The 12923-nt window shown below is 38.7% G+C and overlaps 1 protein-coding gene across 1 annotated transcript in view; it reads left to right on the forward strand.

The window, feature by feature from the left end:
* Positions 1-12923, forward strand: part of plcl5 (phospholipase C like 5) — a 104913-nt gene that overhangs the window by 68642 nt on the left and 23348 nt on the right. Inside the window, exons 3-4 of the mRNA XM_023288587.3 lie at positions 4312-4515; positions 12352-12427. Of these exons, the coding sequence (XP_023144355.2) occupies positions 4312-4515; positions 12352-12427 (280 nt within the window). The remainder of the gene's footprint in view (positions 1-4311; positions 4516-12351; positions 12428-12923) is intronic.

The following is a 12923-nucleotide window of genomic DNA, read 5'->3' on the forward strand; positions in this document are numbered from 1 at the left end:
CTTTTTGTCTTGTTTGCCTGCGTCTTTCTGTGGCATTTTATGTAATTATTTCTTCATGAGTCTTATTTTCTTTGCTGGCTCTTTTTTGGTTGCAATTTTTGTGTAATTTCTGCAACTTTTTCTGTATTTTATCTCATTTTTGCATATTATTGTGTCCTTCTGCTTATTTTGACTGTTATTTTTGCATCTTCTTGTGTACTTGTGTATTTTTTGCCTGTTTTTGCATTTTTTGTGTATTCTTTGCATTTTTTTACCATCTTTTTCTGTCAGTTTTGCCTGTCATTTCTGCATCTTTTTGTGTAATTTTTGAATCCTTTTGTCATTTTATATAATTTTTGCACCTTATTTTCTCTTTTGACAGCTATTTTTGCCCATTTTTGTGTCATTTTTGCGTCTTTTTGTGTGTTTAGTGTCATTTTTTAAATTTTCTTGTGCCTTTATATTATTTGTACATGTTATTATTTGTCATCACTTGTGCAGTTTTTACATTGTTTTGTGTGATTTTTACTGTCCTTTTTGTGTCATTTTGCATCTTCTTGTGTCATTTTTGCCTGTTGTTTCTTTACCTTTTGGGGTAATTTTTGCATCTCTAGTGTCATTTTTGCTTATTGCCAGTTATTTTCTGCATTTTTGTGTCCTTTTAACTATTTTGTATCTTGTTTTTGCATCTTCTTGTGTCATTTTTTGCATTTTATTGTGTCTATGTGTCATTTTTGCATCTTTTTTTGCCTTTTTGTAGCATTTTTGCATTTATTTATGTGCAGTTTTTGCACATAAGTCATTGTTGCATCTTCTTGAGTCTTCATGTCACTTTTGCCATTTATTTTTGCGTTTCTTGTATCATTTTTGCATCTTTTCTTGTCTCTTTGGAACGTGCTAACTGTGTCATTCTCCACAGAAGACATTACTGAGTTCTCTCTCCTTCTTCATGGTTGTTCTGTTTCCATAGAGCTGCAGGGCTTTAGATTGCAGTGAAAAATGAAGCACAGTAAAGAAATATGTGACAGGAGGAAACTGTCTGGTGTTCAGTGGGTTAAATCCTGATGTTCCCAGAAAGAATGAGCTCCTATTAGAGGCTCCAGAGCTGCAGAGATGTTGAAGACGTTCAGAAACTCTGGAAAGCAAATTGAACCGTTGCTTAAGTGCCAATGAAGCTCTGAGAGCACTTCACTTGAAACACAATTTAGGTGGACAAACTGCTGTTGAGCAGAGCTGCCAATAAATATCAGTTTACTCACGACTTGAGGAGCGTTTTCTCTTCTTTTAACTTTATTGCTTATTCATTAAAAACAGATCCCAGACAAGAAAAGAGGACAGCAGAAATGTCTTTGTGATGGTGCTTTTACAAGCTGCCAGCTGAATTTAAAACAAAAATCTGTCTTGTCTTCACACAACATCTCCTGTTACATAACCACAGTAGAGGAGTTTACATGACTCAGATGTTTTATAGCCCAGAATGGGATAATAAATGAATATTTCCCTAAAACTGTGCAGGACAAAACCAAAAGACATGGGAATGAGCTGCATTTATTATCCCCACATCGTCTCATCAAGCAGATTCTGGCCATTTGTTTACTCTTCTCACATATTTGCCAATATAAAGTCCTGCACCTCTATGGAAACAGAGCAACATTGAAGGAGGAGAGACAACCCAGAAGTGTCCTCTGTGCAGTATGACACAGTTATATTGTTCCAAAGAGACACAAACAGATGCAGAAATAACAGCAAAGATGTAAAAGTGACATGAAGACAAAAAGGTGCGACAAGGATGCAAAAGAAAGTTGCTAAAAACACTCAAAAATTGTGCAGAACATGCAAAAATGCCACAAAAAGATGCAAAAATAACAGGCAAAATAGACACAAAGACACAACAAGATGCTAAAAATTACAGCAATAATGCAAAAATAACAGGCAAACGTGACATGAAGACACAAGAAGGTGCAACAAGGATGCAAAAAAATACTCAGAAATGCCAGAAAAGATGCAAAATGATGCAAAAATGACACAAAAAGATGCAAAAATGACACAAAAAGATGCAAAAATGACACAAAGTCAAAAGAATATGCAAAAATTGCACAAAAGGATTCAAAGATACTGACACAAAGACACAAGAAGCTGCAAAATAACAGATGGTAAAAGATGCAAAGAATGCACCAAAAAATGCAAAAATAACAGGCAAAAATTACAGAAATACACGAAAATATAATATATAAAATCCTGCAACCATGAGAAAGGAGAGAGAAAAACTAAAATGTTAAAAAAGAGTCATGTTATAAAGATGAAAAAAAGACACCGAAGATGCAAAAACTAACAAGAAAAAATGTCACAGATAGAATGAAAAAAGACAAGATGCAAAAATACAAGATAACAGTGAAAAAATGCACAAAAAATGCAATAATGCCACTGAAAAGTAAAATAAAATAACAGGCAAAAATTACACAAAGTGATGCAAAACGTGTTCGTTAGATCAGTGTTGTGTAAATATTCTTTATTAAGCATTAATATGCCAATAAAATAAATAAAAACTCAGTAGTTTAGAGGCGGAGAAAGTAAAGGAAGTTGTTTTCTGAAGCTGCAAATAACAGACGTTCCCTAAATGCCTCAAATAGATCAGTAGAATCTAGCTAGTTGGCTGTGCACAGAGAAGCTTCTAGTCTCCATCAGTTACTGCAGCAGCTCACGCAGCTGAGAGACTAAAAATCACCTTGAAAATATGGAAATAAGATGTTTTAATGTCAGATTTACCTGGAAAAAGGGATTTTATCTACATTGGCTGGTCAGAAACACACAGAAAAACCTGCTAAATGTGAACTGATGGAAGTGTTTAGTCGGACTTCACAGATTTTTGGTCACATTGAGGTTCAATGTTTACCTCAAGGACTCTTCAACACGTGGAGAGGAGGTTTTTGTGTCATTTTTGCAACTTTTTGTACCTTTTATCACATTTTTTTATCTCATTGTGTCTTGTCTATTTTGACTGTTATTTTTGCATCTTTTTGTGCAGTTTTTGCATCTATTGTGTCACTTTTGATTTTTCTTGTTTCTTTGTGCCATTTTTGACTGTTATTTTTGCATTTTTCTGCATCTTTTGTGTAATTGTTGCATCTTTTTGTGTCATATTTACATCTTTTTGTCATGTTAAGTATTTTTTGCATCTTGTGTCTCATTGTCTTTTGCCAGATATTTTTTTGTCTCTTTTGATTGTTATTTTTGCATCTTCTTGTTTCATTTTTGCTTGTTATTTTTTAAACCCACATGAGGTCCAATGTCTTGTTCAAGGACACTTGTGGAGAGGAAGTTTTTGTGTCATTATTACAACTTTTTGTACCTTTTAGTGCATTTTTGCATCTCATTGTGACTTTTTGTCTACTTTGACTGTTTTTTTTGCTTCTTTTTGTTTAATTTTTGCATTTTTTTTTGTCTTTGTGTCATTTTTGCTTGTTATTTTTTAAACAGTTATGAGGCCCAATGTCTTGCTCAAGGACACTTCAACATGTGGAGAGGAGGTCCTGCTAACTGAGCCACATCTGGCTCTGATGAAAAATAAGATTTACTCTTGGTACTCTATGAGATATCTTCCTGTATCGAGCAGCTCAAACTTTCAGTGGTCTGTGTGGTATTTACTTCACATTTGATTGTTTATCAAGCCTGATATTTGCACAAAGACAGACAGACTTGGGTAGAATAACAATTAAAGAAAAGGTGAGAAAAGAGAAAGTAAGATGGATGAGTGGCTGAATATTTAGCACCTCCAGGCTGCAGTTTGGCTTCACATCCTCTGTTGAATGAGCAGGAAATGGATAATTTTACTGCAGCCGAGACAAACACTCGCTGCTGATGTCTTATCTGGTTTCTGGTCAGACGGGAGTATCACGATTCCCCTCATCAAATCTCCTCACCCAAGGTCACGAGGAAGTGGTTGCAGTGTTTTTCATCCCATTATGACCTCAATCATTTCATTTGCGGAGTGCAACATCTCTGCAGGAACATGCTTTAGTTAAACACATCTGACGTCGCTCCGGTTGGCTTCGCTGTAAACGAAATGTATTGTAGTGGGAGCAATTCAGAGCGCAAGGACGTACAAGGACACAGAGGAAGACACATGCAGAATATTTATGTGCATTGATTTATTTATAGCATTGCATTTAACACTTGCTTTTCATTTATTATGCTGAGCAGAACATCTTGGAATTAGTGCATAGGAACAGGGACTGTACTGCATTAGAGAAAACCCGTCTTTTAAATAAATATTACATACAGAATCAGTCATTTTCACTCCTATATTTCCTGTTTTTCCTGTTTTCTCCCTAGAATGCCATGGTGTCCTTTAAGGAGCTGTGTGGACTAACGCCTGCAGCCAACATGAAGCAGTGCATCCTGACGGTGTCGACGTGGCTGATGAACAGCGAGCGATCGCTCAGGGTGACGGTGGACCTGAGCGAGACGTACCCGACCATGGAGGCTCAGGGTCCAGTACCAGAGCTGCTGCGCAAAGTCCTCAACGCCTACGACATGGTAAACTGCCACACAGATATGTTAATACTGCAGCAGAACGTACAGGATGCAACACTGTATCACCTGAATCACAAATTGTTCAGCATTATAGTATTCATTCAAGACTTGTTTGAAAATTCAGGCCAGAAAGTAGAAACTCAAAGCAACAAAAGTGAATACATGGTTTTAAAGTGAGCCGTGACATCAGAGCTATGCAGTGAATGCATAATCCCGACAGTGAAGCACAGGAATGCCAGTGGAACCTGTGAGACTTTACAAAAAAGGAGGAGAACTTTGGAAGATCAACTACAAATCAGCGGAATCACAGCGTAACTGCATGTACATGGTTCTAAATTACGCTGTGAATACTGGAACAACACTGCCAGTCAAAAATTTGGACACACCTTCTCATTTAATGGTTTTTCTTTATTTTCATGACTATTTCCATTGTAGATTCTCACTGAAGGCATCAAAACTATGAATGAACACACATAGAATTATGTAGTGAACAAAAAAGTGTGAAATAAGTCAAAACATGTTTTATATTTTAGATTCTTCAAAATTACCACCCTTTGATTACTGCTCTGCACACTCTTGGCATTCTCTCCATGATCTTCATGAGGTAGTCACCTAAAATGGTTTTCCAACAGTCTTGAAGGAGTTCCAGAGATGCTGAGCCCTTGTTGGTCCTTTTGTCTTCACTCTGCAATCCATCTCATCCCAAACCATCTGGATTGGGTTTAGGTCAGGTGACTGTGGAGGTCAGGTCATCTAACGCAGCACTCCATCACTCTCCTTCTTGGTCAAATAGCCCTTATACAGCCTGGAGGTGTGTTTGGGGTCATTGTCCTGTTGAAAAATAAATGATGGTCCAACTAAACGCAAATTGGATGGGATGGCATGGGTCAAAAACCATTAAATGAGAAGGTGTGTCCAAACTTTTGACTGATAGTGTATGTAGTGAATGCATAGTCCTGACACTGACGCACTCCATGACTCCACATGGAAAAGAATTGCCAAATCTGATTGTGAGATTTTACAAAGATGGAAATGGATTCCGAGAGATTGATTAGAAATCAATGGAAACACAGTTGTAGCAGGAGATATAGAAGGAGCCATGGTACCACTAATCAGGGCTGCAGTGGCTATCCTTTTAAAATTACTTCACAGACAATGAAGTACTTTCACAATCTGACTGTGAAAAACGTTTTTTAGACATGGCACAGTGGTTATTCATGAAAATTAAAGTTTCTGTGACAGCTAAGACAGCGTGACCAACATTGTATAACATCAACCTCTATTGACGGCATTCAAATAAAATACCTTTGCTTGCGGTTTGAAGCAAAACTGCAAAATGAAACTTTGCTAAATAATGTGAAAAGAAGTCTGATGAATGTTGGGGAGAACATTCTTTAGTCAGACAAGACCAAGGTGAGTTTGTTCAGCTCAGATGGAGTCCAGCATGTTTGGTGTGAATCTGACCAGGACTACCACAGTGAATGCATAGTCCTGACAGTGAAGAACGGAGGTGGGAGTGTGATGATGTGGGGCAGCATGAGGGCCAAAGGTGTCGGGGAGATTACATTTATAGATGAATGTCTGTGGATAAACCAAAATGCTGTCTGATAAGATGACCCCCAGTCTGCAGAATAGTTTCTAAAGAAGAAAACAACGAAAAACTACGACCTGGACAAGTATGTCGATCGACTTGAATGCATAGTCCTGGCAGTGAACCACAGTATTCTGAAGAGGAAGGTAGAGCAACACAACCCCTCCAGCAACGAACAGCTGAAAACAATGAAGGATGACAGAATGTCTGCGCAGAAATCTGACCCTGTCATCAAAAATAAAGTTGGACATATGAAAAAATAAAAGATTTTTTATCTCTGTATTGCTGTCGTTAACATAGTAAATCTAAACTGTTTCGTTTTACATGAGAGAAAATACCCAAAATACACACACATACTCACAGTCATGTATTCTCTTCTCTTAGACACTTAGATGCTTCTTACACTGTGTTCATGTGAGGTAGTACCACACTTATTATACTGTGTAACATCCGACTAAATATCTACCTCAGGTAAAGATAAAATGTCAAAGCACTCAAGCAGTTAAGTGTGATAACAAACGCTGCCCTGGGATGATGCAATAAGCAGCGTTTCCGGCTCTGTGCAGATCTTTGTGTGTGCTGTGCTGACAAAAAAAACAAAAAAAAACAAAGCAGATTGTTATCTTGCTGCCTCGCTTAATGCCAGCGTTTGATTCCCACAGCTGGATGAGTTTCACAAACCTCCTAATTGACCAGTCAGACTGTCAAGCTGCAGCGACTCGTAGTGTAATTTCACACGTCCTGGACCTCCTCTCCGACAAGGACACTGCATTTTTCACCACTTGACATTGGCTCGGCCCAAAGGGGGAAGCTGGAGGACTCTGTCTGTAATTAGTTATCACCCGCTGGTTCTCCTCCCTCGCGATGCTTCGTGGAGGTCGTCCAGCGCCGTTCAGGTCAACAGCATCCTGCAGAAGACATCCGGACCGAAGCTGCAGCTCCACGTAGACGAAGCTGCTTCAGGTTTTATGAGGCTTCGCAGGAGGCTGTCAGGGCGACTCTCACGCTCCAGTCCACAAAAAAAAAAAAAGTTTTCTGGGGACAAGCTGGAAAGCAGAAAACAGAATGTCAGATTTTATGACTTTTAGAGGACGACAAACATTCAGTCTACCTGCAGTACAGCGAGTCATGGTCCATTTAGTTTGGCTTTCTTTGACTCTTTCATGTCAAAATGGAGATTTCTAGGAATTAATGGCAATTAATTAAAACTAAAGAATAAGTGATTGCATAAAGTGACTAATTGAACACAGGTGCAGCCAGTTGGTGCCAGAACTCCCACAGTTAGTGAAATAAAGATGATCTGAGGTCAGTGAATGTGTCTCAGTGATTGTAGTATAAAGACTCCTGTATCTGGAAGGTCCAGTCACTGGTGGATCAGTACTCCTGGATAGAACTACACCATGAAGACTAAAGAACATTCCAAGAAACTCTGAGAAAAGGTTGTTGAAAAGCATCAGTCAGGAGATGATACAAAAACATTTCCAAGTTATTAAATATCTCTTGAAGTCCAGTTAAATCCATCATTAAGAAATGGAAGGAATATGGAACATGAGTAAATCTGACTAGAGCAGGACGTCCTCAAAAACTGAGAGACCGAGCAAGAAAGAGACTAGTGAGGGAGGCCACCAAGACACCTATGACTCCTCTGAAGGAGTTACTAGAAAGAGACTAGTGAGGGAGGCCACCAAGACACCTATGACTCCTCTGAAGGAGCTACTAGAAAGAGACTAGTGAGGGAGGCCACCAAGACACCTATGACTCCTCTGAAGGAGCTACTAGAAAGAGACTAGTGAGGGAGGCCAATGGTGACAATGGGAGACAAACAGAAAGACACTAAAAAAAAGCTCATATTGGATCTGGACCAGAAAACATGTGGAGACCCAGAAGTTAACTAGAAGAAGGTTCTTTGGTCTGAAGAGACTAAAATGGAGCTTTTTGTTCGTCAAACTACACACTATGTTTGGAGGACGCCAAACACTGAACATCATCACAAACACACCAACCCCACTGTGAAGCACGGTGGTGGCAGCATCATGATGTGAAGCATGGTGGTGGCAGCATCATGATGTGAAGCATGGTGGTGGCAGCATCATGATGTGAAGCATGGTGGTGGCAGCATCATGATGTGAAGCATGGTGGTGGCAGCATCATGATGTGAAGCACGGTGGTGGCAGCATCATGATGTGAAGCATGGTGGTGGCAGCATCATGGAGAGATGCCACCAAGACACATGTGGTTCCTCTGAACAAATATGCAAATAGATATCTGGCAAAAGTGTATATTTCTTCAATCACAGATCAATCACAGAAAATGAGAAAAGTGTAGTTTTTATTGTATGAAGCAGCAAAACCGTTGCAGTGTTTTAGTTCATTTTCGTTGCCTCACATCTTCTTCAATGTGACCGTTGCGCTCTTCGTGATGTTGCTGCTGAGACTTCTTCGTCCTGATGCTTTGGTCTTGGCAGTTCCCTCAGACTGGCGTGTTGCCAGAGTTTCTGCTCAAGAACAGAGGACGCTGTGTGTTCACATTAGTGTGTGTGTGTGTGTGTGTGTGTGTGTGTGTGTGTGTGTGTACATTCGTGTAGCTGCTTCATGATTGCCAACAGCAGGTCATTTACTGCAGAACACTGGTGTGTCCTCAGTCGCTCTGATGAATGACCCTGAGCTGAACAAGAGGTCAGACCGGTGCAAAACAAACACACATTTACCTAAATATTTTCATGTAACTGCACACAGACACACAGTGGAGGTTTGCTGTATTCTGCTTGTTAGACGCTTCAGTTGATTACAACTATCTATATATATATATATGGTGAAATGGACTCAAAACATAGTATCTTTGTATTTACATCATCATTATGTCATCTTAATTGATTATTTGAACCCCAGATACCACCAACAAGTTTGAAAGACATGCTGTTTTAAAAAAAATCGCCAAAATGACACCATTTACCAGAGTCAAAACTGTCAAAACAGAAAGAATCATCCGATGTTCAACCTTTCCAACTGTCCTTGAACTAATCATGATATTGTAATAATGTGTGACGTCCAGTTTGGTTTGTAACAATTAGCCAAAACTGGCTAATGTTTAATTAAATAAAAAAACATTATTCCGCGTCTCATTTCAAAATTCACTGAAAATAAAGTGTTTGTTTTTGCCAGATTCTGTAAAAAGCAAAAAATTCTGCACTTCCTATCGCAACCGTCAAGTCGTTAGTGACTCAGCTGTGATCAACAGTCATATGATGAAAATTCAGGGACTTTCCTCCTGCAGACTGTATACACAGAGCAGAGAGGAGAAAAGTATGGAAACCAAAATAAAAATGCATGTTGTGACAAATCTGTAGTATGAAGAGCCAACATTTCTCTTTCCAGCAGTGATAGTAGGTGCTTTGAGAAATGTTAAAAATGGAAAATGTCCTTTCCTTCTTCATGATTGTTCTCTTTCCATAGAGGTGCAGGACTTTATATTGCCATATTTTTATATTTATAGCAACAATTTAAATTCTCTCTACATCTTTTTGCATCTTTTGTGTATTTTTGGCATGTTGTGTCTTTTTGTCTATTTTGTCAGCTATTTTTCGTCTTTTTGTGTCAAGTTTGCATCTTTTTGTCAACTTGTGTAAGTTTTGCATGTAGTTGTGTCTTTGTGTCTATTTTGTCTCCTATTTTTGCATCTTTTTTGTCATTTTTGCATCTTTTTGTCTTCTTGTATCATTTTTGCATGTAGTTGTGCCTTTATGTTTATTTGCCTCGTATTTTTGGATCTTTTTGTGTAATTTCTGCTCCTTTTTGCATATTTTGTGTCATTTTTGTGCCATTTTTGCATCTTGTTGTGTCTTTGTGTCTATTTTGTCTGCCATTTTGCATGTTTTCGTGCCATTTTTTCATCCCTTTATGTCTTCTTTGGTCATTTTTGCATCTTGTTGTGTCTTTGTGTCTGTCTTGTCTGCTCTTTTTGCATGTTTTTGTCATTTTTTGTATATTCAAGTCATTTTTGCATTTGTTGTGTCTTTGTGTCCATTTTGCATCTTTTTGTCTTTTTGTATCATTTTTGTGTATAGTTGTGCCTTTGTGTCTATTTTTGCCTCGTATTTTTAAATATTTTTGTGCAATTTCTACACCTTTTTATATTTTTTGTCTCATTTTTGCATTTTCTTGTGCCTTTTTGTGCCATTTTTGCCTCATGTTGTGTCTTTGTGTCTATTTTGTTTGCTATTTTTACATGTTTTTATCAATTTTTCATCCTTTTGTCTTCTTTTGTCATTTTTGCTTCTAGTTGCATCTTTGTGTACATTTTGTCAGTTATGTTTGCATCTTTTTGCGTCATTTTTGCAGTTTCTTGTGTCTTTTGTGTACGTTTTTTTTTTTTTACGCCGTCATTGTGCGCAGTAGAAATTCCTGAATTCTCTCTCCTTCTTCATGGTTGTTCTGTTTCCGTAGAGGTCCAGGACTTTATAGTACAGTGAAAAATGAACCACAGTGAGGAAAAATGTGACAGGAGCTACGTTCAGAAGGTTCATGCAAAGTTTCCGTTTGGAATCTCTTACCAGTTTGTGCTACTTTCAAGACCAGAATGTGGTGCAGCTCCAAAACATGTTGGTTGCATTTTCACTAATAAAAAATATTTACCGCCTGAGCTGCTTTCGCTTTTACTGCAACTGTGACATGCACAAACTAGTCTCAATTTCAGTTCTATTGAGACATTGAAGGTTCTGCATATTTTTTTGCTTCATATTTTTAATTTCAAACCATCCTCTTAGCGAAAGAACCTTCCACGATAAGCACACTTTGCAAGACAAGTTCTCATAATAGAATCAAAACAAGAAGAGGCATGCAAATGCACACACACATGTTGCACGCACATTTAGCCCGAGACTTCCTGCCTCCCACAGGAGTGTGAAACTTCATTAGCCTCCTCCTTGATGCTGCGTTGCTGCTGCAGCTGCTCCTCATCAGAACTGTGGCATCGTTTAAGCCTCAAACCACACCGAGTGCCGGTCAGATGCAGCATCAGAGGTGGAGATCCGTCTCTACAGTCAGCCAGAATCAACTGTGCACGTACAAGTAGTGCCATAGTACAGAAAACGCTGACAGAAATCTAAATTGCTCCACTTATGCAGATGGTTTTATGTTGCTATTAGGTTAGACGCTACAGTAGATGTTTTCAGATTAGCATGAAATAATGAATAATTGAAAGCTTAGTTTGTTTTCTAAAAGCCTGCGAAACTTCAACAGGCAGCTTTCAGTTCTGCTTTTCTCGTGCATTTTATCTCCGCTCGCTCTCGTGGTTACACAACAGACGAAATGTTGTTTACACACCCAATTAATTGAAAAGAATCTGCTTCCTCTGATTAGGATCTCACCGCAATTAATGTAATCTGATAAGGACATTTACATGACAGCTATTTTGCCCTGATTGGGTTAAGCCCGAACTGTTATTGTGCCTGGAAACACAGCAGCAGCCGAGAGTTCAGCACAAACACTTCAGAATGAGCCACGGCTAGCTAACAGGGCTAACAAAGTGGTGTGAAAGACGACTCTCAGCTATCTGTATGAACTATTTCTCTGTTTGTTATCTCTTTTTGCAGCAGCAGAAGTGAGTAAACCACTGTGCAAAATGATTTCAGTGTCAAATGATTCAACATTGTATCACTTCTCAGTTATTAACAGTCAACAACAAACACGATATTAAATAAAAAAAAATCAAGCCCCAAAGTGGAAACTAAATGCAACAAAAGTGAATCTACAGAAACTAAACTAACTGCATGGACATGGTTCTCGGATGAGCTGAACAGCAGAACTCTGTCAGTTCTGGACCTGTGGACTGTGTTTATCTATGTCTGCATCATGGCTCCATGTGGAAAAAATGATATGATATTTATAGATGAAAGTCTGTGGATAAACCAAAATACTGATTGATAAGATGACTCCCAGTCTGCAAGAGGTTTGAGGAAGAGGAACAATAATAATAATAATAATAATAATATAATTTGGATTGAGTCTGGCATCAGAATTAGAGATGAATGAATAAAGTAAATGATGAAGTTTTTCAATGTGCATCAGCACAGATGACTTAGAATGGATAGAATCACTATTAGATATAATTTTGAATCATTTGACGTTTAAATGACATTATACCCAGTCCTGCTGGGTACTACAACAGCACGGCCTTCTTTGTTTAGCCGGATGTCTGCATGGCGTTGAGACAAATTGCAAATTAACTTCATGTCCTCTTTGTCTTCCTAGATGATCCAAACCAGCAAAACACTGATTGAGTCGGCTGATGTGGTTTACTCCAAGCTCACACAAGCACAACGGGCAGGTATGTGGAATAATGAACACAAAACCCCCTCCTGTTCTCTATATTTACTACAATACGGAACACACTTGCTGTGCTATTATCTTGTTTTCCTGAAAGCTGTGTCGGTTCTTTCATTTCCTGACATTTTAAAAGCGCCGTGACGTGAATCAAATGATCTCACTTGCTGGCATATTTCTTTAAAAATAACATCCCGAGACGGTGAATGTATTTGAGGAGCCGAATGTTTCTTCCCATCCACATGAATCGTGCGAACGTGCGGATGGTTTTTCAAACACATTACGCGTCCTCCAAGGCGAACAGAACCAAGAATCCTCTCCTGCAGCGTCTTTAACGCCGGTGAGTCACAGTTATCATGTCGGAGAAAACAATCGGAGCCGCTCAGAACAAAAGGATGCAGCAGAAAAGAGGCCAGAGAGCATCAGCATCCTCTGAGAACTGGAGGGGAAATGAAAAGCTTTGAGCTGGAGGACGGAATTAAAGAAGCGTTTTGTTTTTG

The sequence above is a fragment of the Amphiprion ocellaris genome, chromosome 19 (assembly GCF_022539595.1).
Source record: "Amphiprion ocellaris isolate individual 3 ecotype Okinawa chromosome 19, ASM2253959v1, whole genome shotgun sequence".
In the NCBI taxonomy this organism is placed as follows: Eukaryota; Metazoa; Chordata; class Actinopteri; family Pomacentridae; genus Amphiprion; species Amphiprion ocellaris.